Source organism: Colletes latitarsis, chromosome 12 (genome assembly GCF_051014445.1).
Source record: "Colletes latitarsis isolate SP2378_abdomen chromosome 12, iyColLati1, whole genome shotgun sequence".
Lineage (NCBI taxonomy): Eukaryota > Metazoa > Arthropoda > Insecta > Hymenoptera > Colletidae > Colletes > Colletes latitarsis.
The window spans coordinates 23,503,801-23,518,810 of NC_135145.1; the positions used below are offsets into that span (position 1 = coordinate 23,503,801).

Here is a 15,010-nt window from a genome sequence, read left to right on the forward strand (position 1 = left end):
CCATTCTTTCCCGCTTCGTCGAGTTTCCTCTTTGACCTACTATCGCGGGAATAAGTAGAGGATTGGTGGAAGTTGAGTCGAGTCGCGGTTACGAGCGAATTTCGAGTGTCTTACAGCCGTTTCGCAGCGAACTGCCTCGAAAACGTAGTTACCCACCGGGGTCTTCGTCTACTATGGCAGTTTCCAAGGTTGAATTCACGCTGGAAAAGATGTACCCGGGAGACAAAGCGTTGGAAGTTAGTTGCGAGGAGGTAAGAAAATATTTGTCGACGGGCCAGAGCGTACGGGCGTTCCTTTTGGAAGATGATAATAGTAATTTACACAGCGTTACGCGTTCGCTTGAAATACGTTAATTCTCATTACTTATTCAAACGATGGCGCATTCTGTCCCAAAGCTTCCTTTGTGCACGCATTTCTTGAATTAATAATGTTCAAGGAAGATCAGTGCCTCTACTTCCGCGTTACAGAAATAAAGCAAAATCTTTTTGTTGTTTATTCGAGAAATTTCCAACTTTCAAACTTTAGCCAATTGTTAAGGGGTGTAGAAAAAGAAACATATACGAGGCCCAAAATGTATTTAAATTTAGCTCAAAAGGGTAAAAAATATTTAGGTTCTGTTAATTTTTAGTATCACCCTACCACACAGTGGAGACAATCGAAAATACTTTTTAGTGTCAAGGATCTTTGTTTTCTCAGACAGTAAAGTTTCTAATGATGGTGATATACGTGTGCCCCCTTTATGAAAACAGCCGATACAAAAGTCGTGAAAAAGTTTTGTTGGGAAGGCGCAGAGAGTCGATTCTTAGAATGGAGTTTTCTTTTAACGAGATAGCTCGTTCCTTTGCCCTTAGTACGCCTGGCGGGTCGAATTCGACGAGATTCGTTAAATAGCTGTTCGAGAACATTCAAGGTTATTCAAGGTCGTGAATTAATAATCCTAGTTGTACGTCATTCGATCAACGTCATTACGACGCTCATTCTGATGCTATAGTCGGTTGATTTACGACTTCCAGCAACCTCACGCGACTTTAGCATTGCGTTCGCGTCGTTTCGATATTTGTCATTGTTCAGATTGTAACGAAGCAAAAGTATTCCATTCGATTAGGGAGAAAATAATAGTCATTTCTGTACGAGAGTACCGACGTTATCGAGCCAGATGATCTCCATTTCCCTTTCGTACCTGGCACGTCAAACTCATTTATTTGTAAATAAAAAATATCAGAATTTAATAGTAGATCTCTACTTAGCTGTACCTGGACTGAATATTTCTAAATTTCAAGGGACAAATAATAATATCAGCGAATAAAATTGGCTCTGTATTCATTTCGAAGATCTCGTCTGACCAGTGGTTGATATTTCTACTTGAAAACAAGATTAACACTTCTCAAAATATTCCTTGACTGAATATTTCGAAATTCCAAAGGGAAAATAATAATATTAGCAAATAAAATTGGCTCTGCATTAATTTCGAAGGCCTCGTCCGACAAATGGTTGATATTTCTACTTAAAAACAAGATTCAACACTTTCCATTCGTTCCTCCGCTGAATATTTCAAATATTAGTTCTACATAGCTTCATTTCAGAATGATTGCATAATTTGTAAATAAAAAATATCAAAATTTAATAACCATGATGGAAATGGAGAGATGATTGGGAATGCTTAAATTAAAATAATCGTAAAAGGAGTGGTCAGAGCAGAGGCTCGAGTTTCCTGGTTTCGTTCTCCAAGATGGCGGGTGTTGAGACGCCAGTGGAGGGGGCGGGGGAGAATTTTCTTGAAAATTACCGCTGGTAACGATAACGAAACGGAAATCTCGGTTGATTCACGGGCTCGGATTCGCTTCCTCCTATCCGCTATTAATTAAGGCCATCTCCGGAAGGGGAAAGAAAATCACCGACGCGAAATTAGTTCCCGCCTGCGGGAGGGGGGTGTAGGTACCTGTGGACTCGGTATTTGCGGAGATAGCAACGGCTTTTGAAGCACATGCCTCGTCAGGAAACGCTGGACGCATAAATAGGCGTGCATTTTCTCACCCGGGTAAAAATTGAACCGCATTTCCAGCCCCGCGGTTACGCTACTCTCTTTATTTTTACGGTAAGCAAACTTTATTCCTTTCCCAACGCGAGAACGGTGAACAACGGTCGCGGATATTCGTTAAAATTATTGGCTGGTCCGTTAAAACGAACAGGATGATTTTAGTAACGAGGCCATAACATTGTTCCACGCGAAGATAGAAAAAAATCATATTCGTTTCCATGTTCAATTTCTGCTTAACATACTTCGATAGCTGTATGTAAAATTATTTACTTCTGAAAGGGTTGGGGAATTCGAAAGAAAACATTGTTAGTCTCAGTTGATTTTATTGGTATATTTGGCTAACAAATAAATTATACACACATGTATGGATTTTTACAAAGTGGAAACATTCTCAATATCGACTAAGAGGATCCAGGCCTGTCGAACGGGGGCTAATCGGCTTGCTATAATTTTCTAAAACAAGATTTGCTCGACGATCTGTTCGCGCATAATGTGACATTCGACTCTGATAATCCAATTGGCCGCCGATCGCGAGAGTTAAACCTGTTACGCGAGCGATAAACGGCTCCCGAAGTCTCATCCGTTCTTCGTAAATGGATCGTTTGTTAACACCGTTGTCGCAGCACCGATATATCGCTGGTGACGTTCAGAAGATAGGATGTGACTCACACTGTAAACCTTAAATTCCCAAAGTGGTCAGGACTTAATTACATCAGATAAAAATAAATAAGTCTCCCTTTAACGTCAATGCAAGTAGTAATACTAAAGAATGGTCAGACTATTCACGTTTGGTCCATAATGGAGTGTCTTTCCTACTTCTTACAATTTCCTAATTAATTACAACAGTTTCCAACAAACGAACCCACCTTCCCCCATCAACCTAAGTAGAAATATCAAGCATTGGTCAGCCCTGTCAGACCGTAATCTGGAAACCGAGGGTCCCCAGGACGGGATAACTTTGTTCCACGCTTTCGATTCATATTCTCCCGCGGAATAACCGTATTTCCATTCGTACCAGTTACGGGGGGAACTGTATTATTTAAGACAACGAAAGTTCCCGTCGCCCCGGAAACGTCGAGCGACTGAAATAGGCTGCGAAAGTCTCTCGAGCATCTCGAAAGTTTCCGGGAAAGCGCCCGAAAGTTTCGAGAAGCGTTAAACGACACCGAAGACGGTTCCAGTCCCCGTCGCGAAGGGCGGAGGAGGGTAGTTAGCAGAAATCGGCTCGAAAAACGGGACCTGGTGAAATGGTAATCGTTACGTAACCTGGTTCGAGGCAATCGGCGGTGGCCAAGAATCTAGAACGCGCGATGGAGGCTTTTGGCGGACGACTCTCGCTCATAATTATTTCGCAGTTGCAGCTTTGGCCGGATCTTAAATGCATGTTTTAATGGAACGACGGCCGGTCTTGCGCATTTACAGCTTCCAACGTCCTCGAAGCTCGACCGAGGAACGCGATCGGAACGATCTTTACGATTTCAGACGGCGACGGATCGCGAGGGAACGAACTCGAGGCCTCCTCGAGTCTCCCTCCGTCGCTCGTAGTCCGTAGTTAGTCGTTCTGGGCTTCGATGGTCTCTGGAATCGTTTATTGGATTCATTATTTAAACGTATATTTAATTATATTTAAATTTGTTCGTGGAAGGAATGGCCACAAGGAAGAATAGATTTCTTTTACGAATATTTTTGCAAGACGAATTTTTATAGCAAGATTTGTTCATTCCAAGCAAAGAGAGCAATAGAGTTATGTTTAGAACTCTAGATTTGATAAATAGAGTTATTTGGAGTAACTTGGGAGTAAAAAGTGACATTTACAAAGTCTGAAAACGTGTGTTTCGAGTTTAGGGGGTGGTAGAAGTTGTAATAGGAATGGCCCCGGAGACCTGAACCCCTAGGACGCTCGATCGAAGTCGATCGAGGTGTAGAACTAGGTAGAGTAGCGTATCGAGGATGGTAGTTGGTAACTCGATCTCATTAACCCGCAACTCTGATACTGTTCAGGCAAAGTGGACGAGAAAGCGACGCAGCTGCACGCGATAGCCTCGCTGAAGGCGCTGTTGGACGCCACCAGGCCGCACAACGGCGCCGCGACGTCGACCGCCGCCCAATACTCTGGTGCAGCTTCGAAAGAGACCACTCTGCAGCTGCAGCAGGGATCCCAGGGCACAACGACCACCACCACGACGACGACCACCGCTGGCACCACCGCCGGCATCCAAGAACTTCCCAACGGTGGCATAGCCGCTGGTCTCGACGCCGGCCTCGAATCGGTAATTTCCAAATACGACGAATGCCTTCTTCCCCCCTACGCATTCGTCATCCCCATTATTGCGGTCCTATTGGTACTCCTGGCCTCCCATTGTCTCCAGAAAACGATCATCCAACGCTCAAATAAATCCCCCTTTAACATCAATGCAAGTAGAAATATCAAGCATTGGTCAGACTTCTCACGTTTCGAGATCTTAAACGTTCATAATGGAGAGATATCACCCATGTTTTCTACCTTCTACAATTTCCCAATTAATTGCAACAATTTTTAATAAATGAATCCCACTTTCCCATCAATGCAAGTAGAAATATCAAGCATTGGTCAGACTGCAAATCTTTCTTGATTATAATTTGACGAGTTGGCTACCATACAAAATCTAATCCACTCGAGTATTTGCTGTAATTTTATTTATTTATTTATTTCTGAGAACACTAAAGAATTAATTTTGATAGAACTGGATACTTAAATTCAATTTTGTAATGCCATTTCAAGGAATATTAAAATTGTCCTATCTTTTCAAATTTATAAATATTTCTAATTTTAAATTTCCTCGCTTGTGTCGTTAATTAGGCTTGCATTGCTATGAATAACCTTAAATCCAGTTGATCGAAGTGGAAAGGGTTAACAGATCAATTCGCATTGAGATTAAGATTTGTTCTTTACTCGAGAGTTCATTGGATTTTTATTTCTGGAGACACTTAGGGGGCAGATTAGTTAATTCAAGGACGCCTTGAAATATTCTGCGGAGGATAAGGCTGTCAATGAATCCGACGGAATACCTGGAATATTCGAAAGATTGAGAAACTCTGTGACACGAAGTTCGCATGTATTTGGGTCAAAGGTGGCTATTTCGAGCACTTCCTGCGAAGGTAACCAACTGCATATTACTGGAGCACAAAAATGGCTATAACTCGGGAACAAGGTCAAACGGGGAACATGTTTATGTGAACTTTTTGTTTTATTGTTTTTGTGTCCTCTGTCCTACCCAGTTACGATGCACCCTTTATGGAAAGTATAGATAACAAAATTAACAAACGACATTTTGCTGTATACTATTAATATTTTTTTAAAGTCTGACACGATCTAATTTTCAGTCCTGTTTATGCAGCTTCTCTAACGATATTTATTTTATAAAAGTAACTCCATCGAACTGATCATTAACTAAGAGCCATCTTGATTTCCAAATCGTGATAGATTTCTTAATTTAATTCATTATTTTAATATCATTAGTATGTAAATTAACTTACAGATCGACAGTCAAATTCCAGAAAGATTAGAAAAATTACGAAGCTTGTAATTGTCTCTAAGATGAAAAAATCTACGCAATTTCTCTTCCTACTATGTTCCTTTTATTTATTACGGTCGAGTAGAGTCTGAAAGCAAGTATAACGTCCAGTATTCCACGTTTCTGGCTGATAAATCTCTGAAGGCCTCTAATCAGGCGCCCCGAGCGAACACTGCCGGGAACTCCGGGGAGTTAGAGCTTTTCAGCTGCGAAAGGTCAAGTAGAAACGCGCTTAGAGTACTGCTTACGGATAACCAGTCGAGTCTCGACACGGCGTAATGGTTCAAAGAACACTATGCACCTTTCGGGGTTCACTGTGTGTGTGTGTGTTTGTACGTTGACGTAGATTGCGCAAACGCAATCACCTCCGCGAGGTTAGAAGGCGATAAGGGATCTCTGTGACTTCGATTCCTGGCGACGTCGCCTCCCCCGCGAGCAGGGAAAGGTCATTCAAGGTCATCGAATGTCGGTTACGTCAAACAATATTGATTGCACCTGGGCAATGCTTTACCCTTAACCCTTTGTCGTCTATTCAGGGCCACGCTTAGGGACTTTGGCGCCCTTCACGACGATCCTCCATCCATTCTCTCTGAGAGATTTAAGTTGAAAAAGGAAGGAATGATAGGTAGAGTATATTGTAGGTCTTTGAAGGGCCATTTTATAATTACTGAGGTCAAGAAGTTGTACGTATCGGCACAAAACTGCCATCTTGAAAGAATTAAATGCCTGAGAGACAATAGAAGCATTATGATTGCTAAAAAAATTGTTTTAATATATATTAGAATTGTCAGAGGAATGGTGGTAATTTTTAGACTTAAATTCTCGTATAAAAATGGTGGAAATTCTTGCATGGACCTCGTAGAAGCGACACGGTATTTCGTCAGAAGTAAAACCGTCGACTGTGCAATTACCCTAACCTCCAGATAACGTTAATCTAAACTACGACGCGCCTCCGAGGCATGATAGGACCACAACAGTAGACATTGTCCGTGCCAGGGAGGCGCAGTTGGACCGCAAAAGGTTAGAATACCTAGCAATGCAGGTATCACGATGAATAATACGCTACGTGGCTACCACCAAGCCAGAATACTAAATAAACATCGATCTGTACGTTGGATCCAGACTCGAGAGAGTCTTCCAGTGAAACGGACGGAAAAATAGGCATTAAAAAACAACCTGAAACGGCCCTTTAGAATCTCTATTTTTTTCAATCCGTCACAGTGGGTTTCCCCCTTCGATCCAGGCTCCGGATACGGGTCGACCTCGAGTCCTGAAAGCCTCGAGACCCTAAGTATTTCGGTATCGACAGTCCGTGAGTGGCGTGCGAACGTATTATAGTTAGTGGCAGCCGCCAACTCCCGAACTCCGTTAGCCGCAATGCCGGCGAAAACGTCGGCGTGAATTTGGAGCGTAGACGGGAACTCGTTGCACCGGAAGTCACGGCTAACGACAGGGAACAATGAACCCCCGTGCACCCCCCGTGCACCCCCCGAGTCGCCCTCCATTTTCGACGTGCGGAAAATTCCCGTTTTCTTGCACGGATTTCGCGAGGATCCCCGTAATTTGAATTCGTTTCCCGTCGCGAAGCCCTCGGGGACCTCCCCCACCCCCCTCTTCTGATTTCGTTTCCCCCGCGGGCCATTCCGAAATCAGTACACTCGTTCTTGTCGGATAGTACGGTGTTAATTATCGCTCATCGATCGGAGATCGTCGATTTTTCTCACCCAAATTTCACACATGTTTGAGGAACTTTTTTCTCTTCGGGGTTGGTGGGTACTTTTATCCCTCGTGAAATAGAATTCTGGGAAAATCTGTTCCAGTGGTGATATCTATCAAGGTCAATGTTGTGATATATCTATATAACTGTAATAATATTTATTGATACATGTTATCACTACAACGACTCGATCGAGAGTGGTGTCGCGTGCGCTCTTTAGTGGCGCAAGAGCCATCTGTGGCAAACTCCATCAGTCAACGTATCCGTAGAGTTGAGCATATTTTTCCATTTATAATTTCTTGAATAGGGTGGTGTATTTTTTAATTTATCATGACCTAGAACTAGTATTTCAATATCCCGAGTATTTAATTCGTTTCGCGACTATTTGACTCTGAGTATTGCCAAGTGGTGCTAGTAACACGACGTTTACCTTCTTAAAGTGGATGCTCCAAAGCAAGTGTGTCCTCCAGCCTGAATGCGAAGGATTAGTCGGCCTCTAAACGATCCATCAACTGCTGGCGTGTCTACAGAAATTTCGCTGACATTCCAGTGATCTGAAGTCGTACACTTGGTGAGCAGTGATTGTTAAATTTCCTCGCAGAAAATCTAAAGTTAAAGTTCTTTCTGCAAAATTAACGGTGTCAGTTAATCTAACTTGAGCGGAGAGATTGGTTCTAAAGGTTATCGCTAATCTGACTCCTGCACAGTTTGAACGGTCAGCTGAAACAGACTCGAGCATCGAAAGCGAGGAGGAAGTTAAATTGAGAAGAATGTAATGAAACTCGAAGAGAACAGGGATCGCGGAATGGAAAAATTTGGATAGAGAGGAAATGGGGGAAAATGGAATTAGGAAGAGGAAGTTTTAGTGGGACAGAAAGGGGGAGGGAACAGGAAATCAACAGGGGAAAGGAAAGAGGATACCGGGTAATGGGGAGTAAAGGAAAGAAGGCGGAAGTGGGTTCGAAGATAGGTTTCTGGAACGTGGCGGGATTAAGGAATAAGGAGAAGAAATAGGGGATGGAGTGTGTAACATGAGGGGTGGCTGTCGAAAAGATTCAATAAATAATTAGGAGAGAAATGGGAGCACAAATACTATTTTGAAACGTTTCAAAATTGCTTAAAAAGAATTGCTTTGTATCTAGCTCTTCCCCTTGAGGAATATCTCGATTTTTTCAGATTTTCCTTCACTGTTTCGACTGTGTATAGTTGCAAGGGCTTCGAGGTTCGAAGTTCACGCCATCGTTTCTTCGTCTTTAAAAAGTATCGGAGGAAGCGGTAAACCGCTGGAGAGCAATCGCGACCGTAGAAAATTGTATTGGATTTCGTCCCAGTAAAAATAGAAAATAATTTCATTCGTTATTAAACCTAGAAAAATTCGAATTCGAATTATATTGGATGCATCAGCTCCTTACGTTGTTAATTACTAATTAACTTGGTCGAATGCACCATTTCTTCAAATCAATTTGAAAATTGTTTGATTCTAAATAGGATTTGTAACCATTTGAAAAGATGAGAATGGATTGTGTGTAGTACAATTTCTGAAATGGTTTATCGGAATATCAGTTCAAATATAAAATGATGCAATTGTTGGGAATGATCGTATAAAACGAGGTTGGCCATAAAGTGCACGGTTATGGGTTCCGTCTTTATGACCAGCCTTGTTTTATACGAATCGGTTGCTTGAAATTTAAAACAACCGAGAAAATTATTCTGTCACGAATACCGATGACACATCGAGATTATGGCACGCCAAGATAGTAAAACAAAAGATGGTTTATTTGCAACTATGGCCATCTTTATGATGATATACTTTGAGCATTCCATGCATACAGTTTTATTTTTCCTGCTAGAAAATATTACAGTCATTTAATTAGATATAAATTATATTAATCATTTTATTCATTCTTTTTTATCATTTAATATTCATGAGTAAACAAAGTTATTGACAACGTATTAAAATATTTCAGCCATCTTGCATAGGATCCCCTTGAAGTATTAACATGTTCACTGTCTATGATTCATATATGAACGTGTATTAATATACAAAATATTTCTCTTAATAATAACTATAGAACACGCGAAAAATTAATTTCCAAAGTTTTCTGTCAAGAAAAATAAATGTTAAAAAATAGATGCCAAAAGGAACGTTTGATTTAAACAATATCCAATCGTCTGAGAGTAAAATGTCGACCCCAATGGAGAATTTGGTGGATCAGTAAACGCGTTAAACGGGGTAAAAAGCGTGTCCTACTGCCCGGATCGATCGTACGTCGCGAATTAATCACCATACGTCGGTTTCGTTGGAATAAAATTTTGCTGGTTTCTACCTCGAGGCACGTTGAGCTGGGAATTTTTCTTGCCAGTTTCTCCGCTCCCTGGGGAGGGACGACCAGTTGTCGCTCAACGTGAAAGCGTAACGAGCCGTATCGCCCGGTTATCTGAAATTCCGTCCGTCGTCCCGTGGACAGTGATAGATATTTGATGATTCGTCTCCAACGCGTCTCGTGATAGGAAAAATGAGCCGTGGAACGCCTTATTTTCCGGGACAGTCCACCCCTGACAAACTGTCCACTCCAACTTTTCCTCGCACCGTTAGATAAACCAAACAAACTGAACATCGGGTAACCAAAACGTAACAATCTTTATTTCTTAGAATTTCTTTCGATTCTCATTGCAGTTTATCGTTTTTTTAGATTTTTCTTGGGTCACACCGTAAAAAGGATGAATTTTTTAACAGTCTAAAATTGGGAAAGTTCCAACAAACGCAGATAAAGCGGGAGTGTGCATGAAATTGGAAATCGTAAACTTGGAACGATCAAAGTTCAAAACGAATGCATGGAATTGAAAAATTCTGATAACGCCGGGAAACTTTGGAATCCCTGTCCCGCATGATTTATGGATCGATCCTGAACGTCGACGGTTCGAAACGCGAACGATGAAACCGTAATTTGATTAAATACGTGGAAGGTCGGTTTCGTTGTATTATTCAAGACCAGGCTTGATAATAAAAAAAATATAGACTTCGTATGGACTTCGTTGGGTCGCGAACGTCGATCGTTCGATAGTTCTCCGTTTAACTGACCTATAGGAAGAGTCTATGCCAAGGGTGGGAAACCTTTTGGCATTGGAAGGCCGCATGTTACTTCATCGATCACGAGTAAGGACGTATCGTTCGCGAAAGGGGTCGGCAACTTTTTAGAAACCACCATTTTCTCACGTTAAAGTTCAGAAAAATATAATTAAAGCTTGCGTCAAATAATTCTTAATACTGTACGTTCTCAAATGGATTTTCGAAATCGGAACGACACGACTTCGAAAATATATTTTTTCAGCCCCTAAAACCGGTCGTTCCTTTCGAATCAATTTATTATTGGCGCTACAACATCCGTAATTGAGTTTCGTTGGAAAATGTTCACGCACGAAGTCCCGTCGATGAATAATACAGTGAAAAATCATCCGTGGCCGGATCGCCCAATTTTATTTTTTCGCGAAATTCTTTCAGAGACGTGCCGGGATTTATGATCGCTGATATTCGAACCGTCCTGGTAATACTTTTTAAGCTTTTCCAGTTTCATCCCAACGAGTTTACAGTTTCGAAAATATATTTTCGCTCGCGGTTTTCCCTTTTAAAACCTCCGAAACAATTCTGCAAATTTTTGTATCGATTGTAACGATTTAAATATTTCACACGTTCTTTATGTTTGTCGCGTTAGGGGTTAATACGGTTGCAAATAGAACTTTCATCCCCTTGTAGGGAAGAAATTTTCTCGGGAAACGGTCGTTCCGTGTCGTAAAAAATATTTTATAGTTTGTGATTTATAGGAATCGAGCTTCCATTTGTGCCTCGATTGCAACCTGTCGCGTATACTCAGCGACAATGGCAGGACGTTTGGAAATTGGGTCGTTTTCTACAGACGTCGGCCTGAAAACAAGGCAATCGCGAAGAGTGGCTTTTTCCCCGGGACAGGACTTTCGTTTTTGAATCGTTCGACGTGAAAGTTGGTCGTCGGACCTAAGAGCTTTCGCCTTAATATCTTTTGTGAATAGTCTTCTCTGTTTCGTCGATGAAAACTTCTTCCTTTTCTTGTCCCGTCGATCCCTCGGAAATTTCCTAGAAGATCCCCGAAAGAGAGTGGGGGCGTTCCACTTTCACGGTCGTCTCGAGAATCGATTCCTCGAAACGGTAGGGATTTTTTGGGAATCGATGATTCGATTTTCCCCTCCCTCCCCCCGAAGAATTAACGGGTAGAAAGCTTTTGGGCGATATTAGCTGGGCTAGTTCGCGTGGAATTCTCGAACCTCTTTGTCCTAAATGAGTGAGAAGGCCTTTTCATTTTGAATGCATCGCGAATCTGGGTCAATTCTGGCTACACCCGGCGTCGGTGCACTGCACATTGCCTATTTCAGTCCCTCTTTTACCCTCGGATAATCGAAGCAAAGTCACCAGCCGATGGCTTTTCCGCCCGAGTTCCGCGTTTTCTAGCACGACCGACGTTCCTACGAACCCCAAGGTCGCCATTTCTCGATCGATCTTCCTCTTCTCGTCTTCGATCCCAATCTATAATACATCCTTCCTGTTTATACACCGCTCTGGAAACGCTATCGAATCCCCTAACTCGATCAAAACCGAACATAACACCATCCGGGGGTTATTATTCCCCAGTTTCTCCCTAGAGTGCAAACCCATGCAGCCAGAACGTGAATACTCCACTGATACAGAAATAATTTAAATTCTTATTATGGTATATCGACGAAAAAACCATCAGCAGACACGTGGGATCGAACTGGGGTCACCGAGATTCGTAGTCGAATGTTTTATCGTTGTCGCCACTACTTCCTCCTATTTATTTATAATATTTCTCGCTAATTATTCGATTTAACGAGGTTCCTATTACTTTGTAGACTAATTCTCGTACGCAGAGTGAAATTAGAATCGACGATTACCTATTGATCTGTCTAAAAATTCTAATATTAATTTTCCGGCCGATCCATATAATTCCTGACCCCTTAAATCTCCCCCTTCTTGGAGAACCGTTGAATTAAACGACTAGGCGCGGTAGATTACGTCTCGAGGAGTGATTTACAAGCTCGTGGGGGCGCAGATTTGCGAAACAGATCCGATGTTTCGTCAGGGAAGCCGTCGTCTGGGGGTCCGCGAGTGGAAAAGCCGATTTCTGGTCGGACGAGCGGGGGCGTGCAACGAAATTATCGGTGTGCACGGCGGTCTTGTGTTACGCGGCAATTATCCCGACGAAACGATTTCCAGCTGGAAGATTCAAACACCTACGAGGCCATTGTGCCGCGGTTAGCCGAGGATGAACAAGAGCTTGCTCCGCCTTTGCCCGCGACCCGCGGTTTTTAGAACCTCCGCGCTTCCAACGGAGCCTTTATTGTATTTTCCAAACAATAAACGACCGGCCCGAGTGTATCGCGGATGATAAAACTCGACCCGAGCTTAATTCCGTCCGAGCGGATTAAGGGGACGTGTTAATTAGAAAGAATCACGTGACTCTATCTCCAACCGTGTCTAGGGTACGATTTCGAATTTTTTTTGGCGGGAATATTGTACGATCTTCTTGCTCAGAATTTGGTGTATATATTTATTGGTGTACAAATTTTTCGATGATAAAATATTAACCCTTTACTGTACAATGACGTCGAAAGTTTCACGATCTATTTAATCTCTGTAAAAATGAACTGGATTATTTCGGGATTTTTAATAACGTTGTTCCGTGTTGCTAAACTTTCGTTGCCAAAACGTAAATCTACGTAGATAATACGAGATGCACAGCTTTTCTGCGCCCCAAATTCTCCGAAACGAAGGGCTTTAACTCTAATCCTGTCGGGATGTGACTTCCGGGTTACGTGCTAACTTTAAGGACTATGAGTACATTTACATACTCCTAACATTTTATGTATTATTAAGTTATAAAATACATGCAGTTGCTATAGAAATTTCTCAAACTCGAGAACAACCATCCCTGTAGGATTAAGGGTAAGACTCCGTTAATTAGAACCCTTTTTGGGGGCTATGCCTTCATGAAAGTCTGTTTGTCGTTTCAGGGAGAGGAGGATGAACCTCCAGAGGCCTTGGACATGGGCTGGCCCAGCAGTCCCAGGAAAAGACTATCTTACATTTTGGTAGCGCCCATCCTTTTCCCCCTGTGGCTAACCTTACCAGACACGAGGACACCCAGGGGTAAGAAACGAAGAATAAAAAATAATTTATATCTTACATGTTTTTCATAAAACCTGCAATTTCTCCTGAAAGGTTTCGTTAGTGATTTAGTCTGAAATGTAACCAGAACTCGTGGCTGACCTTTCCAAGTTATCTACCGTCACGCCTGTCCTCGTGACCGACTACTTCGTCGAGCCATGGCTGAAAATTGCGTTGTATTTTGAATTCCACCGCCCACGCGTGCCCTTTCCCTTGATTCGAGAAACTGTAACCTTTCAACCAGCGTTCTACCAACGCAATTATTCAGTTTATACTCTCAATATTTTGACAAGAGATTACATGGTAAATGTTTGAGGACAATAATCAAAATCAGCAATTTTCTGTAGCCCCCCCCCGAACGACCAGTGTTGATTTCGACTAATCCCCGGGTCGTACAAATTCACGACACGTGTAGAACTCTCGAATGCAATTTCTACGGTCTGCTCGTCGTGCTTAAGTCTACCAGTGAAACAATCTGAATATGGAACGTAATCTTTGCAGACGATCGACCGTTCGCGATGAACTATCTGTGAATTAGGCTTGGAAATCGGTGTCCGTAGACCGAGGGAGGACCTATGCAATCTACCTCAGACACTGGGCACATTTCGATTTCCTCTCTGCTATCTCTCATTTTCTCTTCTTCCGCTTATTTGTGGTATGATCCTCTTCTGATCGGAGAAGGTTCTCCAAATTAATACAGTCACTTTTATTCGCTAATATTATTAATATTTGTCCCTTTAAATATAGAAATATTCAGTCGTGGAATATTTGGAAAGTGTCAGATCTTCTTTTTAAGTAGAAATATCAACCACTGGTCGGACAACAAATCAAAGTCGATGAAACGTAAAGGGGGAAAAAATATTTGTACTCTCGAAACGTTAGAGAATATAAGTGGAAAGTGGCGAAAAGTTTCTTGGAACCCCTGTGCTGTAAAAAAATTGTCTCGCCCCTTAAGATGGATGCTGGACGACGCCGGGTCGTCTGTTATTCAAAACCGTTTCCCGGGGCGCTATCAATCAGTAACGGGGCGCATTATCACGGCCTATTAACGGCCTGTATTTCAACGGAACACAATGCCAGCCGACGAAAGATGATATTGACACGCTAATTTCGAATCGACGACTGATTGTCGCTGCCTCGCGCAGCCAGCCATTCAACGCCAGACGCCGTCGCTTTTCATTGTTACAGAAAATTGCTGCGACTGTCTGTTCGACGCGCTCCGCTAGCAAAAATTTCGCCACGCTTCGTAGAATCGCGCTTCGAAATAGTCGGGACAGTTTAGTTACACCCGCTAAACAAACTTCGTTCGGAGTCGCCTTCGAGCGAACGAAAATATTTTCGCGACCCTAACTTCGTTTGCATTTTAAAAAAATGAATCCAAAGCATGCAGTAATATTTCTTTCCATGATTATTACTTGGTATCGAGATGATCGACAAAGATTCGTAGAGAAATTGCACGATTTACTGCGACTTCCCTCGAGCGT

The 15,010-nt window shown here is 42.3% G+C and overlaps 1 protein-coding gene across 6 annotated transcripts in view; it reads left to right on the top strand.

Moving 5' to 3' along the window:
- Positions 1-15,010, top strand: part of Nckx30c (solute carrier family 24 member Nckx30C) — an 80,415-nt gene that overhangs the window by 44,102 nt on the left and 21,303 nt on the right. For all 6 annotated transcript variants that reach the window (XM_076780162.1, XM_076780157.1, XM_076780160.1 and 3 more), the window contains 2 exons: positions 4,040-4,308; positions 13,373-13,508. In XM_076780162.1, the coding sequence (XP_076636277.1) occupies positions 4,040-4,308; positions 13,373-13,508 (405 nt within the window). The remainder of the gene's footprint in view (positions 1-4,039; positions 4,309-13,372; positions 13,509-15,010) is intronic.